Source organism: Neoarius graeffei, chromosome 28, assembly GCF_027579695.1.
Source record: "Neoarius graeffei isolate fNeoGra1 chromosome 28, fNeoGra1.pri, whole genome shotgun sequence".
NCBI lineage: Eukaryota > Metazoa > Chordata > Actinopteri > Siluriformes > Ariidae > Neoarius > Neoarius graeffei.
This window is the reverse complement of record NC_083596.1, coordinates 6,184,107-6,205,952: the sequence shown is the minus strand read 5'-3', so window position 1 is coordinate 6,205,952 and position 21,846 is coordinate 6,184,107. Positions and strand designations below refer to the sequence as shown.

General features: G+C 44.8%; 1 protein-coding gene across 2 annotated transcripts in view; it reads left to right on the top strand.

Moving 5' to 3' along the window:
- Nucleotides 1-21,846, top strand: part of rgs3a (regulator of G protein signaling 3a) — a 244,983-nt gene that overhangs the window by 51,069 nt on the left and 172,068 nt on the right. For both annotated transcript variants that reach the window (XM_060912131.1, XM_060912129.1), the window contains one exon: nucleotides 2,376-2,419. In XM_060912131.1, coding sequence (XP_060768114.1) covers nucleotides 2,376-2,419 — 44 coding nt within the window. The remainder of the gene's footprint in view (nucleotides 1-2,375; nucleotides 2,420-21,846) is intronic.

Here is a 21,846-nt window from a genome sequence, read left to right as displayed (position 1 = left end):
CAGACAAATTACAGCCCTTCATTTGTTTTTATACTATTTAAAAGCCTGGGGTGCAACCGAGACAGTAATTTCTCCTTTTATCAGATATTTTGTTGAAGCTGAACGAATGTGAAACGAATTTAGCAAAATATTGACAAAAAGTGTCCCGATGTAAAAAATCACTGAGCGTACCTTTAATCCAGGAATAAACCCATTTTTAATTTCTTTATTAAAGTGCATCGTGCACCAAATTTAATTGTCATGTGTCAGTGATGTAATTTGTGATTGTAATTGGTATTAATGTTCGAGAGACATTAATGATGGAGCAGATTAGTGCAGATTAATGCTTAGACAATGCTGTTAATCTCTAGAGCTCTGCAAGCAAAAGTAATGAAGTAACCTTCAATGTGACCCCTCGCTCTGTCCCACAGTGTCTTTCTCATGCGCGTGCACACACACACACACACACACACACACACACACACACACACACACACACACACACGACATTAGAGGGTTTGATCCAAGCATTCAGAGAGCTGACTTGTTTTAAGTGATTTACACAAATGCATTGTACTGTGTGTGTGTGTGTGTGTGTGTGTGTGTGTGTGTGTGTGTGTGTGTGTGTGTTCATGTTCAGGAAATGGTGACAGGTTGACAACATACACTACAGCTGGGGGAGAGCCTGCAGGTGGCCCTCTGACAGCACATTGTACATGTGTCTCCTCTCATCACACTAGAGTCGTGTCACACACACACGCACACACACACACACACACACACACACACACACACACACACACACACACACACACACACACACACCACACACACATATGCTCTCTAATGGTGTAGGACTGCAGGTGGAGTAATGAAGATGAATGATCCTGAGCATTGATGTGAATCGTCCTTGATGATGAATTCGAACACAATCACCTACAAACTATCAATGGACTGTCTGTCTGTCTGTCTGTCTGTCTGTCTGTCTGTCTGTCTGTCTATCTATCTATCTATCTATCTATCTATCTATCTATCTATCTATCTATCACCTTCTGTCTGTCCTTTTGTCCCTGCTTCTTTGTCAGTCTGTCTTCTCTGCTTGTCTGTCTCTCTGTCTGTCTCTCTGTCTGTCTTCTCTGCTTGTCTGTCTCTCTGCCTGTCTTATCTGCTTGTCTGTCTCTGTTTGTCTGTCTCTCTGTCTTATCTGCTTGTCTGTCTGTCTGTCTTATCTGCTTGTCTGTCTTTCTGTCTGTCTATCTTCTCTGCTTGTCTGTCTCTCTTTCTGTCTGTCTGTTTGTCTGTCTTCTCTGCTTATCTGTCTCTCTTTGTCTGTCTGCCTTATTGTTTGTCTGTCTTATCATCTGTCTGTCTGTTTATCTGTCTGCCTTCTCTGTTTTCCTCTCCGTCCATTTATCCGTCTATCTGTCTAATATAGAATCACTTGCATAATTCATGCTAGTAGCTTTAACAAGACAAATTCTCTGTCTGTCTGTCTGTCTGTCTGTTCTCCTATCTGGCTGTTTGTATCATTTGTATAATTCATACATGGATCATTTCCTCTCTGCTGTAAATAAAAACCTGCTGCTCTGTGTATCATATTTTTCCATCCACCCATCTGTCCAGCTCATTCAGAACGTCCATCATTCACTCATTTAGCTTCATGTTTCGTGCAGGATTTTAGTTCAGGAGTTTATTGACATTGTGTCGTGTGAGAGCTCAGTTGATTTCCGTGTCATGGCGGGTTCAGCTGGAGTGGACAGATTGATGGCCAGAAACTCTGCAGCGTTCTCTCAGGGCTCCATCACCCACAGCTCTGACTCGCCATTCAAATCTTTTTCCCTCTTTGGAAAGTTTGGATGTTGACAAGCAATGTCTGAGTCGGTCCGAGAGGTCTACCCAGTGAGTGACAGAGTGAGCCTGTGAGAGGGCGGGGAGACAGAGTGTGATGGACAGCTGGACACTACAAATAGGAAATCAATGTAATCAATCAGAAATGAGAGGGAGGGCTTGGACAGCAGCAGCAGCAGGAGCAGGGGTTTAAACTATAAACCAGTCATATTTAGGGAATATCTCTCTCTCTCTCTCTCTCTCTCTCTCTCTCTCTCTCTGTGGGAGGGGTGTATGATGGTGTGATTGTTTACTTTCTGCAGCATGCATCCAGTAGCCTTTCCTTATATACACACACACACACACACACACACACACACACACACATTATTTATATATATATATATATATATATATATATATATATATATATATATATATATATATATATATATATATATATAATTGTGGAAATTGCTGTGCTGCCGTGTTCTGATACATTTAATCAGTGCTATAAAGACTTCTGTGTTTTACTGCAGTGCTGACGTCTAATTTCTGTTTGTGTGCAGATCACAGTGACGAGCTTCGCTTCTACCTCATCCACATGACAGAGGTGAGTTACTACAGTCTACTCTGTCTGTCTGTCTGTCTGTCTGTCTGTCTGTCTGTCTGAATATGTCAATAAACTACCTGTTTTTCTGTCTTGTACACATCCATTCATCTACCTGTCTATCCAACCATTCAGCCATCTAGCCAACTTTCCGTCCATCCATCCATCCATCCATCCATCCATCCATCCATCCATCCATCCATTAATTTCTCTGTTCAACCATTCATTCCCCTATCCAGCTGTCTATCCATTTATTCCTCTGTCCATCCATCCATCCATCCATCCATCCATCCATCCATCCATCCATCCATCCATCCAATCATTCATTCCTCCATTTATCCATCATCCATCTGTCCATCTATTCAACCATTAATTTCTCTGTTTAACCATTCATTCCCCTATCCATCCATCCATCCATCCATCCATCCATCCATCCATCCATCCATCCATCCATCCATCCATCCATTCAACCATTAATTTCTCTGTTCAACCATTCATTCCCATATCCAGCTGTCCATCCATCCATCCATCCATCCATCCATCCATCCATCCATCCATCCATCCATCCTTCCTTCCTTCCATTTATCCAATCATTCATTCCTCCATCCATCCATCCATCCATCCATCCATCCATCCATCCATCCATCCATCCATCTATTCAACCATTAATTTTTCTATCCAACCATTCATTCCCCTATGCAGATGTCCATCCATCCATCCATCCATCCATCCATCCATCCATCCATCCATCCATCCATCCATCCATTCAACCATTAATTTCTCTGTTCAACCATTCATTCCCCTATCCAGCTGTCTATCCATTTATTCCTCCATCCATCCATCCATCCATCCATCCATCCATCCATCCATCCATCCATCCAATCATTCATTCCTCCATTTATCCATCCATCCATCCATCTGTCCATCTATTCAACCATTAATTTCTCTATCCAACATTCATTCCCCTATGCAGATGTCCATCCATCCATCCATCCATCCATCCATCCATCCATCCATCCATCCATCCATCCATCCGTTCAACTATTAATTTCTCTATCCAACCACTCATTCCCCTATCCAGCTGTCTATCCATTCATTCATTCTTCCATCTATCCATCATTCGTATTTCTATCTATCCAACTGTTCATTCTTCCATCATCCATCCATTTATAGACTCATTCATTCCTCCATCCATCCATCCATCCATCCATCCATCCATCCATCCATCCATCCATCCATCCATCCATCTGCCTATCCAACCTTTAATCTGTCTATCCAAAAACCCATTACTCTATTCAGCCATGTGGCCAACTGTTCATCCATCCATCCATGCACCCAATCATCTAATCAACCATCCATCCATCCATCCATCCATCCATGAATTCCACACTAATATAGTCATTTGTTAGCTGAAGTTTATTTGTTTATTTCTGCACCGGAGCTGTGATGCTAATGTAGCTAATGCATGCCAGTGTCACCCAAAACATTTTGTTTTTTAAAACACTGAACCTGCTTCAGACATGGTCAATCTTTATAATCTTATTTTTAAACACAGATTTTGTGTTATTTATGCAGCTGTGTATTTATGGAATGGATTTAGTGGGAGTAAGAGTCGAGCATTCCCCCAGTGTAAAACCGAGGAACATGTCTTGGTTGATTGATCACATTGGAGAGAAGTTTGACATCTTTCTTTACAGTCAACACAGAAGCTCCATTTGCTATTATACTTCTCTTGTCTTCTCTGCTTCTCTTCTAATTCTCCTAATCCTCTTTACTCAAGTCTGTTTTCCTTTCCTCCTGCAGCGGTTATCATCTACGTCACTGTCCTCTTTTTTCCCCATCCCCTTCTGAAAACAGCAATGTATCACCTAATTAAATCCCAATGAATTTTTTAACAACTTCTCGCCTATTTTAAACACAGCAGACGGGGCCGACTGAAGCTTTCAACACATGGCCCACGGCCGTAGAAATGGAAAAAAAAAAGGAACAAAAATATGCCGTCTGTCCAATTAGTACCTTAAAACATAGCGTTTTTCCAGGCGTGAGGTTGCGGCCGTGTGGTGTGTGATGTCTCAGATGTCGGAGTATGGTGACTTGAGCTGGGAGTTTGTAGCTATCGTTTATGACAGGAAGTGACTCTGCGGGAAATGTGGCGATGACGGCATCCATTTCCTTTCTGCATGTTATCCATCGACCTGCCACTCAATTTTTCTTCATAATGAGCAGCTTTATTTATTTCTCCTTCTGCAGAGGAGGACATGTGTCAGTGCAGTATGGAGACATCTTCCTACTTCCTGCTCATGTCCAATGATTTAAAGCTTCATTGTATGCAGTTCAGTCATCCTAATGATAAATTCCCCATAAACACCATTTCAGCAGCCGGAATATGATCCATTATCAAATATAAAAATATCCACGTTAAAGCCCAGGAATGTGTTTGTAACGTGCAGTTACTAGGACACGAGTGTGTATTAGGGTTAATCCCCAAATTAAAGCTGAAGCTGTTGGTCAAAGCCCAGGCCAATAGTGTGAGGGACAGAATGGGACAAAACTGGACGGAGAGTGCAGAAAGGATGAGGGGCAAGAGAGACAGAAGCAGAGGATATGTGACTCGGTGGTTATGTTGCATTTATCATAGAATTTTGTATTGTGTTCTGATCTATTCTTTTCTATTGCAGTGTACTCTTTTTATTCAGTCATGCACTTTATTATATTCTTTTGCATTCTATTCTATTCTATTGCACTGTATTGGCTTCGATACTATTCCACTATGTTCTATTTTTCTATTCTTTTCCACTCAATTCAATTCAGTTGCACTTTGTTCTGTTTTATTGCACTCTGTTCTGTTCTATTCTGTTGCAATCTTGTATTCTACTTTATTGTATTTTATTCTATTAACCCTCTATTGTACTCCTATTCTATTCTACAACCCCGATTCCAAAAAAGTTGGGACAAAGTACAAATTGTAAATAAAAACGGAATGCAATAATTTACAAATCTCAAAAACTGATATTGTATTCACAATAGAACATAGACAACATATCAAATGTTGAAAGTGAGACATTTTGAAATTTCATGCCAAATATTGGCTCATTTGAAATTTCATGACAGCAACACATCTCAAAAAAGTTGGGACAGGGGCAATAAGAGGCTGGAAAAGTTAAAGGTACAAAAAAGGAACAGCTGGAGGACCAAATTGCAACTCATTAGGTCAATTGGCAATAGGTCATTAACATGACTGGGTATAAAAAGAGCATCTTGGAGTGGCAGCGGCTCTCAGAAGTAAAGATGGGAAGAGGATCACCAATCCCCCTAATTCTGCGCCGACAAATAGTGGAGCAATATCAGAAAGGAGTTCGACAGTGTAAATTGCAAAGAGTTTGAACATATCATCATCTACAGTGCATAATATCATCAAAAGATTCAGAGAATCTGGAAGAATCTCTGTGCGTAAGGGTCAAGGCCGGAAAACCATACTGGGTGCCCGTGATCTTCGGGCCCTTAGACGGCACTGCATCACATACAGGCATGCTTCTGTATTGGAAATCACAAAATGGGCTCAGGAATATTTCCAGAGAACATTATCTGTGAACACAATTCACCGTGCCATCCGCCGTTGCCAGCTAAAACTCTATAGTTCAAAGAAGAAGCCGTATCTAAACATGATCCAGAAGCACAGACGTCTTCTCTGGGCCAAGGCTCATTTAAAATGGACTGTGGCAAAGTGAAAAACTGTTCTGTGGTCAGACGAATCAAAATTTGAAGTTCTTTATGGAAATCAGGGACGCCGTGTCATTTGGACTAAAGAGGAGAAGGACGACCCAAGTTGTTATCAGCGCTCAGTTCAGAAGCCTACATCTCTGATAGTATGGGGTTGCATTAGTGCGTGTGGCATGGGCAGCTTACACATCTGGAAAGACACCATCAATGCTGAAAGGTATATCCAGGTTCTCGAGCAACATATGCTCCCATCCAGACGACGTCTCTTTCAGGGAAGACCTTGCATTTTCCAACATGACAATGCCAAACCACATACTGCATCAATTACAGCATCATGGCTGCGTAGAAGAAGGGTCCGGGTACTGAACTGGCCAGCCTGCAGTCCAGATCTTTCACCCATAGAAAACATTTGGCGCATCATAAAACGGAAGATACGACAAAAAAGACCTAAGGCAGTTGAGCAACTAGAATCCTACATTAGACAAGAATGGGTTAACATTCCTATCCCTAAACTTGAGCAACTTGTCTCCTCAGTCCCCAGACGTTTACAGACTGTTGTAAAGAGAAAAGGGGATGTCTCACAGTGGGAAACATGGCCTTGTCCCAACTTTTTTGAGATGTGGTGTTGTCATGAAATTTAAAATCACTTAATTTTTCTCTTTAAATGATACATTTTCTCAGTTTAAACATTTGCTATGTCATCTATGTTCTATTCTGAATAAAATATGGAATTTTGAAACTTCCACATCATTGCATTCCATTTTTATTTACAATTTGTACTTTGTCCCAACATTTTTGGAATCGGGGTTGTAGTTCACGCTGCTCTGTTCCAGTCAAGTCCATTCCATTCCATTCTATTCTGTTCTATTCTATTTCACTCTGCTCTGTTCCATTCAAGTCCATTCAATTCTATTGCACTCTATTGTACTGCATTCTATTCTATTGCACTTTGTTCTGCTTTATTGCACTCTATTCTATTCTGTTGCAATCTTCTATTCTATACAATAGAATTCTATTCTATTCTATTTCACTCTGCTATGTTCCATTCTAGTCCATACCTTTCTGTTCTATTTTATTGCACTTTATTGTATTGTATTGCATTCCATACTATTCCACCATATTCTATTTCATTCTATTCTTTTCAACTCTATTCTGTTGCACTCTTGTATTGTACTGTACTATATTCAATTCTATACTATCCTATGCTATTCAGTTGCCTTCTATTGTACACTATTAAATTCTATTTCACTCTGTTCTTCTGCAGTCTATTCTATTCTATTCTATTCTATTTTATTCTATTCTATTCTATTCTACTCAAGTTTACTATCTTCCGTTCTATTCTGTTCTCTTTTATGGAACTGCACTTGATTGTACCATATTGCATTCTATACTATTCCAATATATTCTATTTTATTCTATTCTGTTCAGCTCTATTCAATTGAATTGCATGCAGTTCTGCTTTATTCTATTCTATTTTGTTGAACTCTTGCATTGTATTGTATTCTACTATATTCAATTCTATAGTATCCCACTCTATTCAGTTCTATTCTGTTGCACTCTATTCTATTCTACTGAATGCTTCTATTCTATTCTATTCTATTCTATTCTATTCTATTCTATTCTATTCTATTCTATTCCAGGGGTGGCTGATAGGACAATCATAATGCAACACATGAAGACATTTCTGCAGTATATTTTATTGCACCATTGCTGGTGTGAATGCAGAGTTTGACTTGTGTGGGACTGAGTGTGTAGTTGATGGAGCTGTTAACATTTTGAGCTTATAGAGGAATTTTAGCAGTTTAATATTGATATAGCAATCATTTAGAGTGTTATTACCTCCTGTAGGAAAAACACACTGTAGTGAAATTTACTTGAAGTAGCAGTTGTTAAAGTAATCTCTCTCTCTCTCTCTCTCTCTCTCTCTCTCTCTCTCTCTCTACTGGTTTATCGATTGCTGTGGATAAAGTACACCTCCATCAGTGGTTTGTGATCAATGGCAGCAGCAGTTGTGATTAGTGGAACAAAGCTCCCCCTGTAAGGCCTGCTTAGATGTGAGATATCTTTAGGTAGAGGGAGAAACTTGTAACAAGTTGTTGATCACTGAGCCTGCACCACTTTCTTTGCCCTTCCCCAGAGCAATAAATATACAGTATATGGTTAACAGCTTGTAATGGTTGTGTGGAGGATATTTATACTTAACTTTCAGAAAAGTAATAAAAACACATTATTTTCTGAGAGATATATTTTTCCGGGCGGCACGGTGATGTAGTGGTTAGCGCTGTCGCCTCACAGCAAGAAGGTCTGGGTTCGAGCCCCGTGGCCGGCGAGGGCCTTTCTGTGCGGAGTTTGCATGTTCTCCCCGTGTCCGCGTGGGTTTCCTCCGGGTGCTCCGGTTTCCCCCACAGTCCAAAGACATGCAGGTTAGGTTAACTGGTGACTCTAAATTGACCGTAGGTGTGAATGTGAGTGTGAATGGTTCTCTGTGTCTATGTGTCAGCCCTGTGATGACCTGGCGACTTGTCCAGGGTGTACCCCGCCTTTCGCCCGTAGTCAGCTGGGATAGGCTCCAGCTTGCCTGCGACCCTGTAGAAGGATAAAGCGTCTAGAGATAATGAGATGAGATATATTTTTCCTGAGTCTAAATTCAGAAACAGGAGCAGCACAGGAAACAAACAAACAAACAAACAAACAAAACACCCAACAACTTTTATTCATTATTGTATGGAAACAGACTTCCTCCATATTTCCCGAGTTTTTTAATACATGCTCTTCAGATGTATTTGTTTACCCATACAGACACTGTGTCTTTCAATTGTAATTAACCTGAGTAAATATATATCAATAAAACGGTACCTGAGTGTAGTGAGTGGACTGGTGCAGTGAACTGGTGGAGTGTTGTCATGCAATCCATGGCCCTAATTCGATTCCACTTTCTTGCCTTGTCTCCAAGCCACAGCGTAACGGTACCGAGAGACCGTCTCTGAGAGGGAAAGAAATAAAAGAGATGAGAGAGCTAGAACAATGCGGTAATAGCGTAACAATCTTGTTAGTAAAGTAGGTCTGGCGTGTGTGTGTGTGTGTGTGTGTGTGTGTGTGTATGTTTTTTCACCCTCTGCATGTCATCCATGCACAAAGTTTCAGGCCATTTCTCCTGCCTCTGAAATGTGTAATTGCATTGGTGCTTGCCCCTTAAGGGTTTTTGTTACCGGATATAGAGGTGAAATTGTGTTGAGTAGAAGAGAAAATAGCATCTGGAAACATCAACAAGGAGAAATGGCTGGTTTTTAGATGTTGTGCTTCATCGATGGTCTTGTTGCCTTCCAACAGGATGTATCAAATCTCAATAAAGGCAATATGATCTGATGTATTAGCGATGGGCCGCATTTATCGTATTGTTTACGTATGAATTTATTCGTATATCATTCACAGGAGCATTTACGCAAATCCAGCTAATTCAGGGGAAAACAACAACAAAAGGAAGGAGACTCACTTGGATGATTGTCTTCAATTCGTATAATTAGTGATGAGTTACTGTGATTTTTTATACAGATTATGCTGTAAAGTTTCATTTCAGTGAGGAAAAAAGTAATGGTGCCTAATAAAAGAACAAACAATTAGCGTGTGTCTCTGGTAGCCAATGCACTGCAAGTGACTACTTTCATATTACCCATAATGCTTTGCGCCTCGGGGAGGGGGTAACCAAAATATAAACAAACTAAAACAACATGGCATTGCACACTGACAGTAATGTTTCGAATTTAAAGGAGAACTGAAGTCATTTTTAAACTTGCTTTATTTCTTAATTAACGTGTTATTCGATTACGTTTTCGGTTTTAGTAACCTTATATTGTGACTCATGTTGATAACTAATTGCAATTAAATGTTATACTTATCGGCCTATTCTGTTTTTAGCCATGTTGAATTTAGTTCATTTGGTCCACGGCAGGCATCGCTTATCTGCGTGATCTTCACGAGACTTGTGCAAGACTTCGAAACGTGAAGTGTCAGCCAGGTGTCAGTGCCGCCATTTTGAAAACTGTTTTCCAAATTAAATATTGCACAAAAACGAGTTTAAATGACGATTACTGCCTACTTTTTTCAAACTTTCCTGATTGCTATCAAAACAAAACAAACTTGCGGCTTGATTACGTCAGCATTTGAAAGAGGGCATGTACGTCTTTTGACAACGTTGGCAGATGTCGGTCACTTTGATTTCCGCTGTACGTTTTACTTCCGTCCTACAATGTCTCGCACAGGTCTCAACGAATCTCGTTTACGGCCATTGCTTTGACATATGGACTGATATATTACAGAGCATATTTCAAACACTCATAACTTGCTATAGCAGCGACAAAATAGCGATCAAAAATGCATTCCTATATTTAATAAAATGAGAGAAATAGAATTTTGATCAGAAAAATTTTGCCTTCAGTTCTCTTTAAATCTCCCTAAAACTTTCAAAGAAGTGTCAAAACTAACTAAACCTGTCATGAGTCTGCTCCCTGCTCTGTTAATTGGGTAATTTTCCACCACACACTGCCTGGCTGCCACACCCCCTCACACTCTCACTCTAACCAATCAGGAAGCTCACCTGCTCTGAGCCCTTAATCACTGTCACCTGCTTCTTGTTACCTGCTCCTTGTGTGAGTGTATTTAAGGCACAGGTCTCCAGACATTCAGTGTCAGTTCGTCTGCGAAGCAACACGTTCCTGTTCGCTGGCTCTCTACACAACTGATCTCCGTCTCTGAAAACTTGCCTGACCCGAGTACGACTGCTTTCCTGCCCCGTACTACCTGCCAACACCTGCCTGCCCCCTGCTCCAGTCTGTTCCCGGTGTTGTTCCAGCTCCTGAAGCCACTTTCTCCAAAGGACCTCCTGCCACTGCGCGCTCAGCTGCAGCCACCACTCAGACTCTCACTCTCCCCATCTCCTTTCACCTTTATCAATAAATCAACTTGTGTTCGTGACACACACTTGGTTCTCCTGTCTCGTACTTGACAGTACGAACTGACCACCATGGAACCAGCGCACGAACCATCAGCCCTGGACCGCCTTGAACGTGCTGAGGGAGAGGTGACCAGGATGTCTGCTGACATTGCATCCTTAATCCAGATCGGCCATCAGCATCAACGGCAGATCCAACAACAACAAGAGCAACTTGCCCAGGTGATCCAGATGCTGACTAACCTGTCCAGTCCGCCTGCTCCTGCTCCGTCAGCTCCACTCCTTCCCTCTGCGCCTCTTCCTGTGCCCGATGCTCCAGCTCCCAATGCTCCTGTTCAGGTGGCACCATCCTCAACTCCCGAAACTCCCACCCCAGAGCCCAAGATCAGAAACCCGGAGCGCTTCGATGGTGACCCAACCCAGGTCCGGGCCTTCTTGACTAGCTGCCTTACTCCAGTTCTCACTGCAACCCAGGACCTTCGCGACTGAGGGAGCCAGAGTCGGATTCGTCATCACCCACCTGACGGGCCAGGCTCGACTATGGGGAGCAGCTGAGTTCGAGCGACAGACTCCAGCATGTGCCACCTTCGAGATGATTGCGGAGGAGATGATTAAAGTGTTCGACCTGGGCTCTTTGTCAGCAGAGGCATCCCGTGCACTGATGACCATCCATCAGGGAAATCGGACCATAGCTGACTACTCGATTGATTTCCGCACTTTGGCCAGACGCAGCTCATGGAATATGGAAGCCGTGGTGGACGCCTTCTTTCACGGCCTGGCCGATTACATCAAGGATGAACTTGTCTCTCATGACCTGCCACCAACCCTTGATGAAGCCATTGCCCTCGCAGCTTGTATCGACCACCGGATCCAGACCCGCAGGCATGAGAAGGGGCGCCAGAGCCAGTCCGCCGTCCGCAGTCAGGGTGAATCTTCTGCCTCCCTGACTCGTCCAGTCACCCCCCCCAGCCCAGCCAACCCAGCCAGAGCCCATGGAGATTGGCCGTGCCACCCTCACTCCTGAAGAGCGCCAGCGCCGCTTAACGTCCAATCTGTGCCTATACTGTGGGGGTGAGGGCCATTGAGTCATTACTTGTCCAGCAAAAGCCAGAGCTCACCGGGTGTAGGGGAGATCCGGATGAGCTCAACGTGTCTTCGGCCTCCCCCAATTTGTAAACCCCTGCTCCAGATTCGTCTTCTGCTCCCCAACTCCACCCATACACTCTCCGCCCTGGTCGACTCCGGAGCCAAGGCCAACATCATGGACGCAGAGCTTGCTCGACAACTGGGCATAGAGTGCCACCACCTGTCCCCACCTGTTCCCGCACGAGCCCTGGACGGACATCCACTCGGCACAGTGACTCACACCTCAGCCCCTGTAACCATGCTACTGTCAGGAAACCACCAGGAGGCCATCCAGTTTCATCTTCTGCATTCACCAGGACAACCCCTCATCCTCGGCTATCTGTGGCTGTGTCAACACAATCCCCACCTTGACTGGGAGACCGGCATGATACGTGAGTGGGGGAGGGAATGTCACCGGACCTGCTTAAAGGGGGCTGTCGTGCCCACCAATCCCGAAACCGCCAGTTCTGTCCTTGACCTCTCTAATGTGCCTGCCTGTTACCATGGTCTCCGAGACATCTTTAACAAATCCAAAGCCACTTCTCTGCCTCCTCACCGGCCATACGACTGCGCCATTGACCTCCTGCTGGGCACCACACCACCGAAGGGCCGTCTGTACTCCTTGTCTGCACCCGAGAGGAGAGCCATGGAGGATTACATCAATGACTCCCTGGCTGCTGGTATAATCCGCCCGTCATCTTCCCCTGTCGGAGCCGGATTCTTTTTCGTTGGAAAGAAGGACGGCTCTCTCCATCCATGCATTGATTACAGAGGACTTAATGACATCACGGTCAAAAACCGTTACCCTCTGCCACTCTTGTCATCTGCTTTCGAGCTGCTCCAGGGGGCCACCGTCTTCACTAAACTCAACCTCAGGAATGCATATCACCTGGTGCACATGAGAGAGGGCGATGAGTGGAAGACGGCGTTCAATACACCAACCGGACACTATGAGTACCTGGTCATGCCCTTCGGCCTCACCAACGCCCCAGCAGTGGTCCAGGCTCTAGTGAATGACATCCTCCGGGACATGCTCAATATCTTTGTATTCGTTTATTTGGACGACATTTTGATATTCTCAAGATCCATGTCAGACCATATCCGTCACGTTCAGCTGGTCCTGCGCCGTCTCCTGGAAAACTCACTCTTCATCAAGGCAGAGAAATGTGAGTTCTACGCCAGATCCATGTCCTTTCTGGGGTACATAGTGGCAGAGGGGAGCATTCAGATGGATCCTGCTAAGGTATCGGCAGTGACATCCTGGCCCATACCGGAGAACCACAAGAAGTTGCAACAATTCTTGGGCTTTGCCAACTTCTACAGAAGGTTCATTCGGAATTACAGCAAGGTGGCATCTCCACTCACTGCCCTCACCAGCACTAAAGCACCATTCCTGTGGACCCTGGAGGCAGACAAGGCATTCAAGACACTCAAAGCACGCTTCACTTCAGCTCCCATCCTCCAGATGCCCGACCCTGAGCGGCAGTTTGTGGTGGAAGTGGATGCGTCGGACGTAGGAGTCGGGGCAGTGCTCTCCCAACGCGCAGCGGAGGACGGCAAACTGCATCCCTGTGCTTTCTTCTCCCGCAGACTGTCCCCGGCTGAACAAAACTACGACATTGGGAACCATGAGCTGCTTGCTGTCAAACTTGCTCTGGAGGAGTAGCGACAATGGCTAGAGGGCTCGAGTGTTCCATTCCTGGTCTGGACAGATCATAAAAACCTGGAATACATATGAACAGCCAGAAGATTGAACTCGCGCCAGTCCAGGTGGTCCCTGTTTTTCACGCGGTTCAATTTCACTCTCTCCTATCGTCCTGGTTCATGCAATGCAAAGCCCGACACCCTCTCCCGTGTATTTCAGAAGAATGAAGTACCAGTGGAAGACCCGTCCCCCATCCTCCCGAGTTCCTGTGTTGTCGCTGCTCTGACCTGGGATATTGAGGAACAGGTCAGAGAAGCGATTCGAAACCAGCCAGGTCCTAGTGCTTGCCCCGACAACCGCCTCTTCGCTCTGGGACATCTGAGATCTCAGGTGGTTCAGTGGGGTCACTACTCTCACTTAGCTTGTCATCCCGGTGTCATGCGCACCATTCATCTGCTCTCCCAGTGGTTCTGGTGGCCCTCGCTGAGGAGAGATGTCCATGACTTTGTGAGAGCATGCCCCATCTGCAATCAGCACAAGACCCCCAGCTGTCCACCAGCAGGTTTACTTCAACCCCTGCCGGTGCCCAAGTGACCCTGGTCCCACCTCTCGCTGGATTTTGTCACTGGACTCCCCCCGTCTGATGGCAACACAGTCATCCTCACCATCATGGACAGATTCAGCAAGATGGCCCACTTTGTTCCGTTGCCAAAACTGCCCTCTGCAAAGGAGACCGCACAAGTGGTCCTAGAGCAGGTGTTCCGGATCCACGGGCTTCCAAGGAACATTGTGTCTGACCAGGGCCCGCAGTTTGCATCCTCATTCTGGAAGGAGTTCTGCCATCTCCTAGGGGCCACTGCCAGTCTCACATCCGGCTTCCACCCTCAGTCTAATGGGCAGTCGGAGCGACTCAACCAGGAGCTGGAGAAGTCCCTTCGCTGCATGGCTTCACGCAATCCTCGGTCATGGGCTCAACATCTCTTATGGGTGGAGTATGCCCACAACTCCCTTCCGTGCTCTGCCACTGGCTTGTCCCCTTTCCACCAACCACCACTGTTTGCAAGTCAGGAGGGAGATGCATCCTGTCCATCTGCCCTTGCTTACGTCCGTCACTGTCGCCGAACCTGGTCCCAAGCTCGGACCACCCTCCTCAGATCCGTTACCAGTTATGCTGCTGGGGCCAATCGACGGAGGATTCCAGCCCCTACATACCGGGTGGGTCAGAAGGTGTGGCTCTCGGCCCGGGACCTGCCACTCAGAGTGGAGTCACGCAAGTTGGCACCCCGATACATTGGCCCATTTTCTGTACAGAAGGTAATCAGCCCGTCTGCAGTCCGGCTCCAACTGCCTAGGTCGATGAGGGTGCACCCGACGTTTCATGTCTCCAAACTGAAGCCGGTTCATGAAAGCACCCTGGTCCCAAATACACCGCCGCCGCCTCCTCCTCGCCTCATTGAGGGGGGTCCAGTCTATGTCGTTGAACGTCTGTTTCAGTCGCGTCGGCGGGGCAGGGGCCTTCAGTACCTGGTAGACTGGAAAGGCTATGGTCCTGAGGAGAGGATGTGGATCCCCGCCAGGAGGATTGTGGACCCGACACTCATCTCTGACTTCCACCACCTCCATCCTGACCAGCCTTCCATCTGGAGGGGCCGACCAAGGGGTTCCCGACACGGGTCTGTCCAGCCGGCTTGCCCTCCGCCCAATCCTGTACCTACGTCTACCCCCGAATCCAACTCTGAACCCGATCCGGTGCCTGTGCCTGCCCCCGACTCTGGCTCTGAACCTGATCCAGTGCCATCGGATGGTGAATTGCCCTCTGAGGATGAAACTATGGACACTGACAGATCGGAGGAATTCTGACCCTCCTCCGGTTCCCCCTCCGCCCACCCTGCTCAGTGTCTCTCTCCGTGGGACTTCTGGGGCCGTCCCTTGGGGGGGGGGGTTCTGTCATGAGTCTGCTCCCTGCTCTGCTAATTGGGTAATTTTCCACCACACACTGCCTGGCTGCCACACCCCCTCACACTCTCACTCTAACCAATCAGGAAGCTCACCTGCTCTGAGCCCTTAATCACTGTCACCTGCTTCTTGTTACCTGCTCCTTGTGTAAGTGTATTTAAGGCACAGGTCTCCAGACATTCAGTGTCAGTTTGTCTGCGAAGCAACACGTTCTTGTTCGCTGGCTCTCTACACAACTGATCTCCGTCTCTGAAAACTTGCCTGACCCGACTACAACTGCTTTCCTGTCCCATACTACCTGCCAACACCTGCCTGCCCCCCGCTCTAGTCTGTTCCCGGTGTTGTTCCAGCTCCTGAAGCCACTTTCTCCAAAGGACCTCCTGCCACTGCGCGCTCAGCCGCAGCCACCACTCAGACTCTCACTCTCCCCATCTCCTTTCACCTTTATCAATAAATCAACTTGTGTTCATGACACGCACTTGGTTCTCCTGTCTCGTACTTGACAAAACCAAAGCTTAAAGAAATCTGCAAAGCCTTTTCTGTGGACTTCGAGAAATCAATTGGTATAAAAGCGCTAGTAAATATCGTATCGTATCAAACGCTTTGAACATCTCGACTTCGGGTGACAGTGAGTCAGCAGCCTTCTTCGTCTGTCAAGTCAACAAGGGTGATCTGATAATTACTGACCTGCAGAAGGTAAAAGATTGGCAGAAGAGCTGAGAAAGATCGACACTGGTCATAGAAGAACCCACAGTGAAATGGTTTTTGCTAGATGCTGGTTATGACGAGAAAGCCGTAAGAAAATACTAAACGCTTTGTGCACGGGAACACAAGCAAGGAATTCACTCATTCGAGTCAGTACTGTAAACACAGCAGAACTGTCACATTTATTTTTTAAGTTAAAGTTGATTTTGATTTCCTTCACTCTGATTTGAACTCGTATGCGACCGGATTACAACAATCTTTGGGCTGTTAGAGGAAGCTGTTCAGATTACAGGGTCAAATACTACATTCAATCTCCCTACAGAAACACTAAAAGGTGAAGGACGTGTCAGCTCACTTACACTGCATCATTTGCACTTTGTTTTGGGATTTGATCCTTCAATAAAGTCGTCCTTTTCAGTTCTTTCGGTTTTTGCACTTTTTATGACGAAACACAAAGACAGACGGGTTGTCGGCTTCATGACTCGGATCAACAGACTTTACTCCACCACTAAAGTGTGCAGAACACAGTTGCATATTGTCTGTCGGTGTAAAATTCTGACGGCGACTTCTGTCTAAACCACACTTTTCGACTCTTAGCCTCTTAAAGTATTCTATAAAACTTTAAATCAGGAAAAGTCATTTTTCCTCATGTGAATTCGAAGAAATCACTGAGGATATCTGACTTATTAAACAAATATAGCACCTGGTTACCCACCCACCCCAAGGCGCAAAGCATAATGGGTATGTGAAAGTAGAGAATAGCCAAGCTGCATTACTGGAACATTGAGCACATGCCATGCTTAGGAGGTGCTCTTTCACTGTTTAGTTATCATTTTCAGCTCTCTTTGCTTTTTATGGAGTTTTATAAATGTGGCTAAAGGTAAACCATCTGTGCCTTGAAAGTGCGTTGCAATTTAAGGTTGATTGGTATTTATGAACTTACACAGCATACAGAAGTATGAAGAAAATCAGAAAGATTTTTTGTAAATCTGGTGGGAATTTTTTGTTCGGTACGGCCTATAATACAAACAAACATGCAACTTTACAAAAAAAACAGTGATAAATGTAACATCAACAAACTGTGCATTTACAAAATTATCTCTTAGAGTTTAGTCTGGGGAGGCACGGTGGTGTAGTGGTTAGTGCTGTCGCCTCACAGCAAGGAGGTCCGGGTTCGAGCCCCGTGGCCGACGAGGGTCTTTCTATGCGGAGTTTGCATGTTGTCCGGGTGCTCCGGTTTCCCCCACAGTCCAAAGACATGCAGGTTAGGTTAACTGGTGACTCTAAATTGACCGTAGGTGTGAATGGTTGTCTGTGTCTATGTGTCAGCCCTGTGATGACTTGGCGACTTGTCCAGGGTGTACCCTGCCTTTCGCCCGTAGTCAGCTGGGATAGGCTCCAGCTTGCCTGCGACCCTGTAGAACAGGATAAAGCGGCTAGAGATGATGAGAGTTTAGTCTTTTGTGTTTAGTTTGTGGTAACATTGGAAGAAGAAGAAGAAGCCTTTATTTGTCACATGTACAGCAAAATTCCTCCTCTTCCTTTAACCCATCTGAAGCAGTGAACACACACAGAGCAGTGGGCAGCTAGGCTACAGCACCCAGGGAGCAGTTGGGGGTTCGGTGCCTTGCTCAAGGACGCTTCAGCCATGATACAGAGGGAGGGGAAAGTGCTGTTCATTCACTCATCTCCCCTCCCATTTTTCCTGCTGGTCACGGGAATTGAACCAGCAAGCCTTTGGGCCCAAGGCTGCTTCTCTAACCTTCAGGCCATGGCTGCCCCCATTAACAGTAAGTATCGATTGATAAAGTACTCTTTAATAAATAGGAAGTTATAATCATTGATCAAGTGATGTGAAAAAACAAAATCCCCAAACCCTCAATTATATAAGAAACACTCAACTTCTAGAAGCCATGGCCTAACGGTTAGAGAAGCAGCTTTGGGACCAAAAGGTTGCTGGTTTGATTCCCTAGACCAGGGGTGTCAAACCTGATCCATAAAGGGCCGTGTGGCTGCAGGTTTTCATTCCAGACATGCAGCAGCACCCTGATTTGGCTTATTCAATCAACTGACACACCCACCCTTTAATCAAGGGTGGGTGTGGCTGCAAGTATTTGACTGTGTGAAGACAGTTCAGTTGATTGAATGAGCCAAGTCAGGTGTGCTGCTGCATGGCTGGAATGAAAACCTGCAGCCACAAGGCCCTTTATGGATCAGGTTTGACACCCCTGCCCTAGACCATCAGGAATGGCTGAAGTGCCCTTGACCAAGGCACCTAACCCCCAACTGCTCCACAGGTTGCTCTGGGTATGTGGTACGTCGCTCTGGATAAGAGCATCTGCTAAATGCTTGTAATGAAATGTAATGTACTATTCCATCATTGATTATGTTTCTATAACAGGACAACATGGAGGGTTTTATTCCTTGTGTGCGCGTGAACACACACACAAACACGCACAACTTACTTATTGTTTTCTACTCCATAATTCACATAACTATTCTTTCTAAATCACTGGCGACACGTCCATTTTTGGAAAGCACAATTTATCCCATTGGACCTGTAAGTTAGTGGACGTTATTTTGGGATGTTTGCGAGATAGTCATGCTGTCTTTTACTCACCTTCTGAGTTTGTTGTTCAGTCTGGAAGGAGCAGATAAGACCCAGGATTCCCCTCTCTAAGGAGGAATGACAGGTTGCTATGTGGATTATAGTGGCTTTTTGAAATTGTTTGCCGTCGGTTCGAAAGTAAATCTGAGCCTGGAATTCTGCAGCTTGCTCTGTGGTTGTTGTGGCTTCATATTTCAAAGTGCTCTCGTCTGCACTTCTTCTCAGGTGATTTTAGAAGCCAGAAACTTACCTTTACGTCACCGTTTTATCTCTGTACAACCGTAAAGGATGCACAACATCAATTTTTTATGGTGCTGCATGAAGCTTTTTGTAGCTTGAGCTATATTTATTGAAATGTTTATCCAGGATTATTTTTGATCCATCTCTTCCAATCCTATGAATCCTATCATTTGTGTCCTCTCGGTCTGAGCCACAAGCACTGCGCACCCCCTCAGCATGCTAGCAAGCGGTCAGACTATTTTAGCACAAACCCACCAAGGAGCCTATCTAACCCAGATTCACCCAAGATAAGCTGTGAAAGAGAGAGAGAGAGAGAGAGAGAGAGAGAGAGAGAACGAAAAAGCTAAGAGGAACGGAAATCAGAGCTGTTTGTGTCCTGTTCTCCGTGTGGACATCAGTTATGGGGAATTTGTCAGACAGGGCAGTGAGCAAGAAGAGGTTTTTCAGATCAGGAGACTCTCTGCAGAAGCATCTGCTCTCGGATTACACTGACGTGAGTTCCTTTTGCTTTCACAGAGTCCAGAGAGAGAGAGAGAGAGAGAGAGAGAGTTTTGCAGAGCTTCAGTTTAAAGTATGAAATGTTGGAATAAGTGCAAATGGTATCTGTGTTTATGCAGCATTACCATTATAAACAAGTCCACCACCGTCACTACCATTATATCACCTTCATCATCATCACCCTCCTCCTCCTCCTCCTCATCATCATCATCATCATCTTCTTCTTCTTGTTCTATTTCTTCATCTTCTACTCCACCACCACCACTATCATCATCGTCATCATCATCTTCTTTTTGTTCTATTCCTTCATCTTCTACTCCACCACCACCACAACCACCTTCTTCTTCTTCTTCTTCTTCTTCTTCTTCTTCTTCTTCTATTTCTTCATCTTCTACTCCACCACCACCACCTCCTCCTCCACTCCACCACCACCACCTCCTCCTCCCCTTCTTCTTCTTCTTCTTCTTCTTCCTCTTCTACTCCACCACAACCACCACCACCTCCTCCTCCTTCTTCTTCCTCTTCTTCTTCTATTTCTTCATCTTCTACTCCAACACGACCTCCTCCTCCTCCTCCTCCTCCTCCTTCTTCTTCTTCTTCTTCTTCTTCTTCTTCTTCTTCTATTTCTTCATCTTTTACTCCACCACCACCACCACCATCATCATCTTCTTCTTTTTCTTCTACTTCATCTTCTACTCCACCACCATCACCCTCATAATCACCTGCTTCTTCTTGTTCTATTTCTTCATCTTCTACTCCACCACCACCACCACCATCATCATCTTCTTCTCCTCCACCATCAACATCGTTATCATCATCATCACTTTTATAATTATTCTGCAGCATCTCTATCATCATTGCAATTATCATTTTCTTGTTCTTCTTCTCTGCCATCACCACTGTCACCACCATCATTATCAGCATCATCTTCTTCCACTTCTTCTCCACCACTATAATCATCATCATCATCATCATCATCATCATCATCATCATCATTGTTTTCTTCCTCTTCTTTTTCTTCTTCTCTTTGTCCAACAAAATGATCACCTTCATGATATTCATCTTCTCCAACATCCTCACCACCCCATTCTCTATCTCATTTTTTCTTGATCATCTTCAAACAACCCCATAACTTTCATCATCATCATCATCATCATCATCATCATCATCATCATCTTCTTCTTCTTCACCACCATCATCCTCATAATCACCTGCTTCTTCTTGTTTTATTTCTTCATCTTCTACTCCACCACCACCACCACCACCATCATCATCATCTTCTTCATCTTCTACTCCACCACTAACATCATCATCTTCATCATCACCTTCTTCTTGTTCTATTTCTTCATCTTTTACTCCACCAACATCGTTGTCATCATCATCATCATCATCATCATCATCATCTTCTACTCCATCACCACCACCACCACCACCACCATCATCATCATCATCTTCTTCTTTGTCTTCTTCTTCTCCTCCACCACCATCATCCTCATCATCACCTTCTTGTTCTATTTCTTCATCTTCTACTTCACCATCAACATCAATGTCATCATCATCATTTTCTTCTCCGTCTTCTTCTCTTCTTTTTCTTCTTCTCTTCCTCCAACAAAATGGAACAAAAATATTTGTCTTCCCCAACATCCTCACCACCCCATCCTCAATCTAATTTTTTCTTGATCATCTTCAACAACCCCATAACTTTCATCATCATCATCATCATCATCATCATCATCATCATCTTCTTCTTCTTCTTTTTGTTCTATTTCTTTTTCTTCTTCTTCTTTTACTCCACCATCACCACCACCACCACCACATCATCATTATTGCTTTCTTCTTTTATTTCATCTTCTACTCCACCACCAAGATCATCATCCCCATAATCACCTGCTTCTTCTTGTTCTATTTCTTCATCTTCTACTCCATCACCACCACAACCACCACTACCACCACCACCACCACCACCATCATCATCATTATTATCA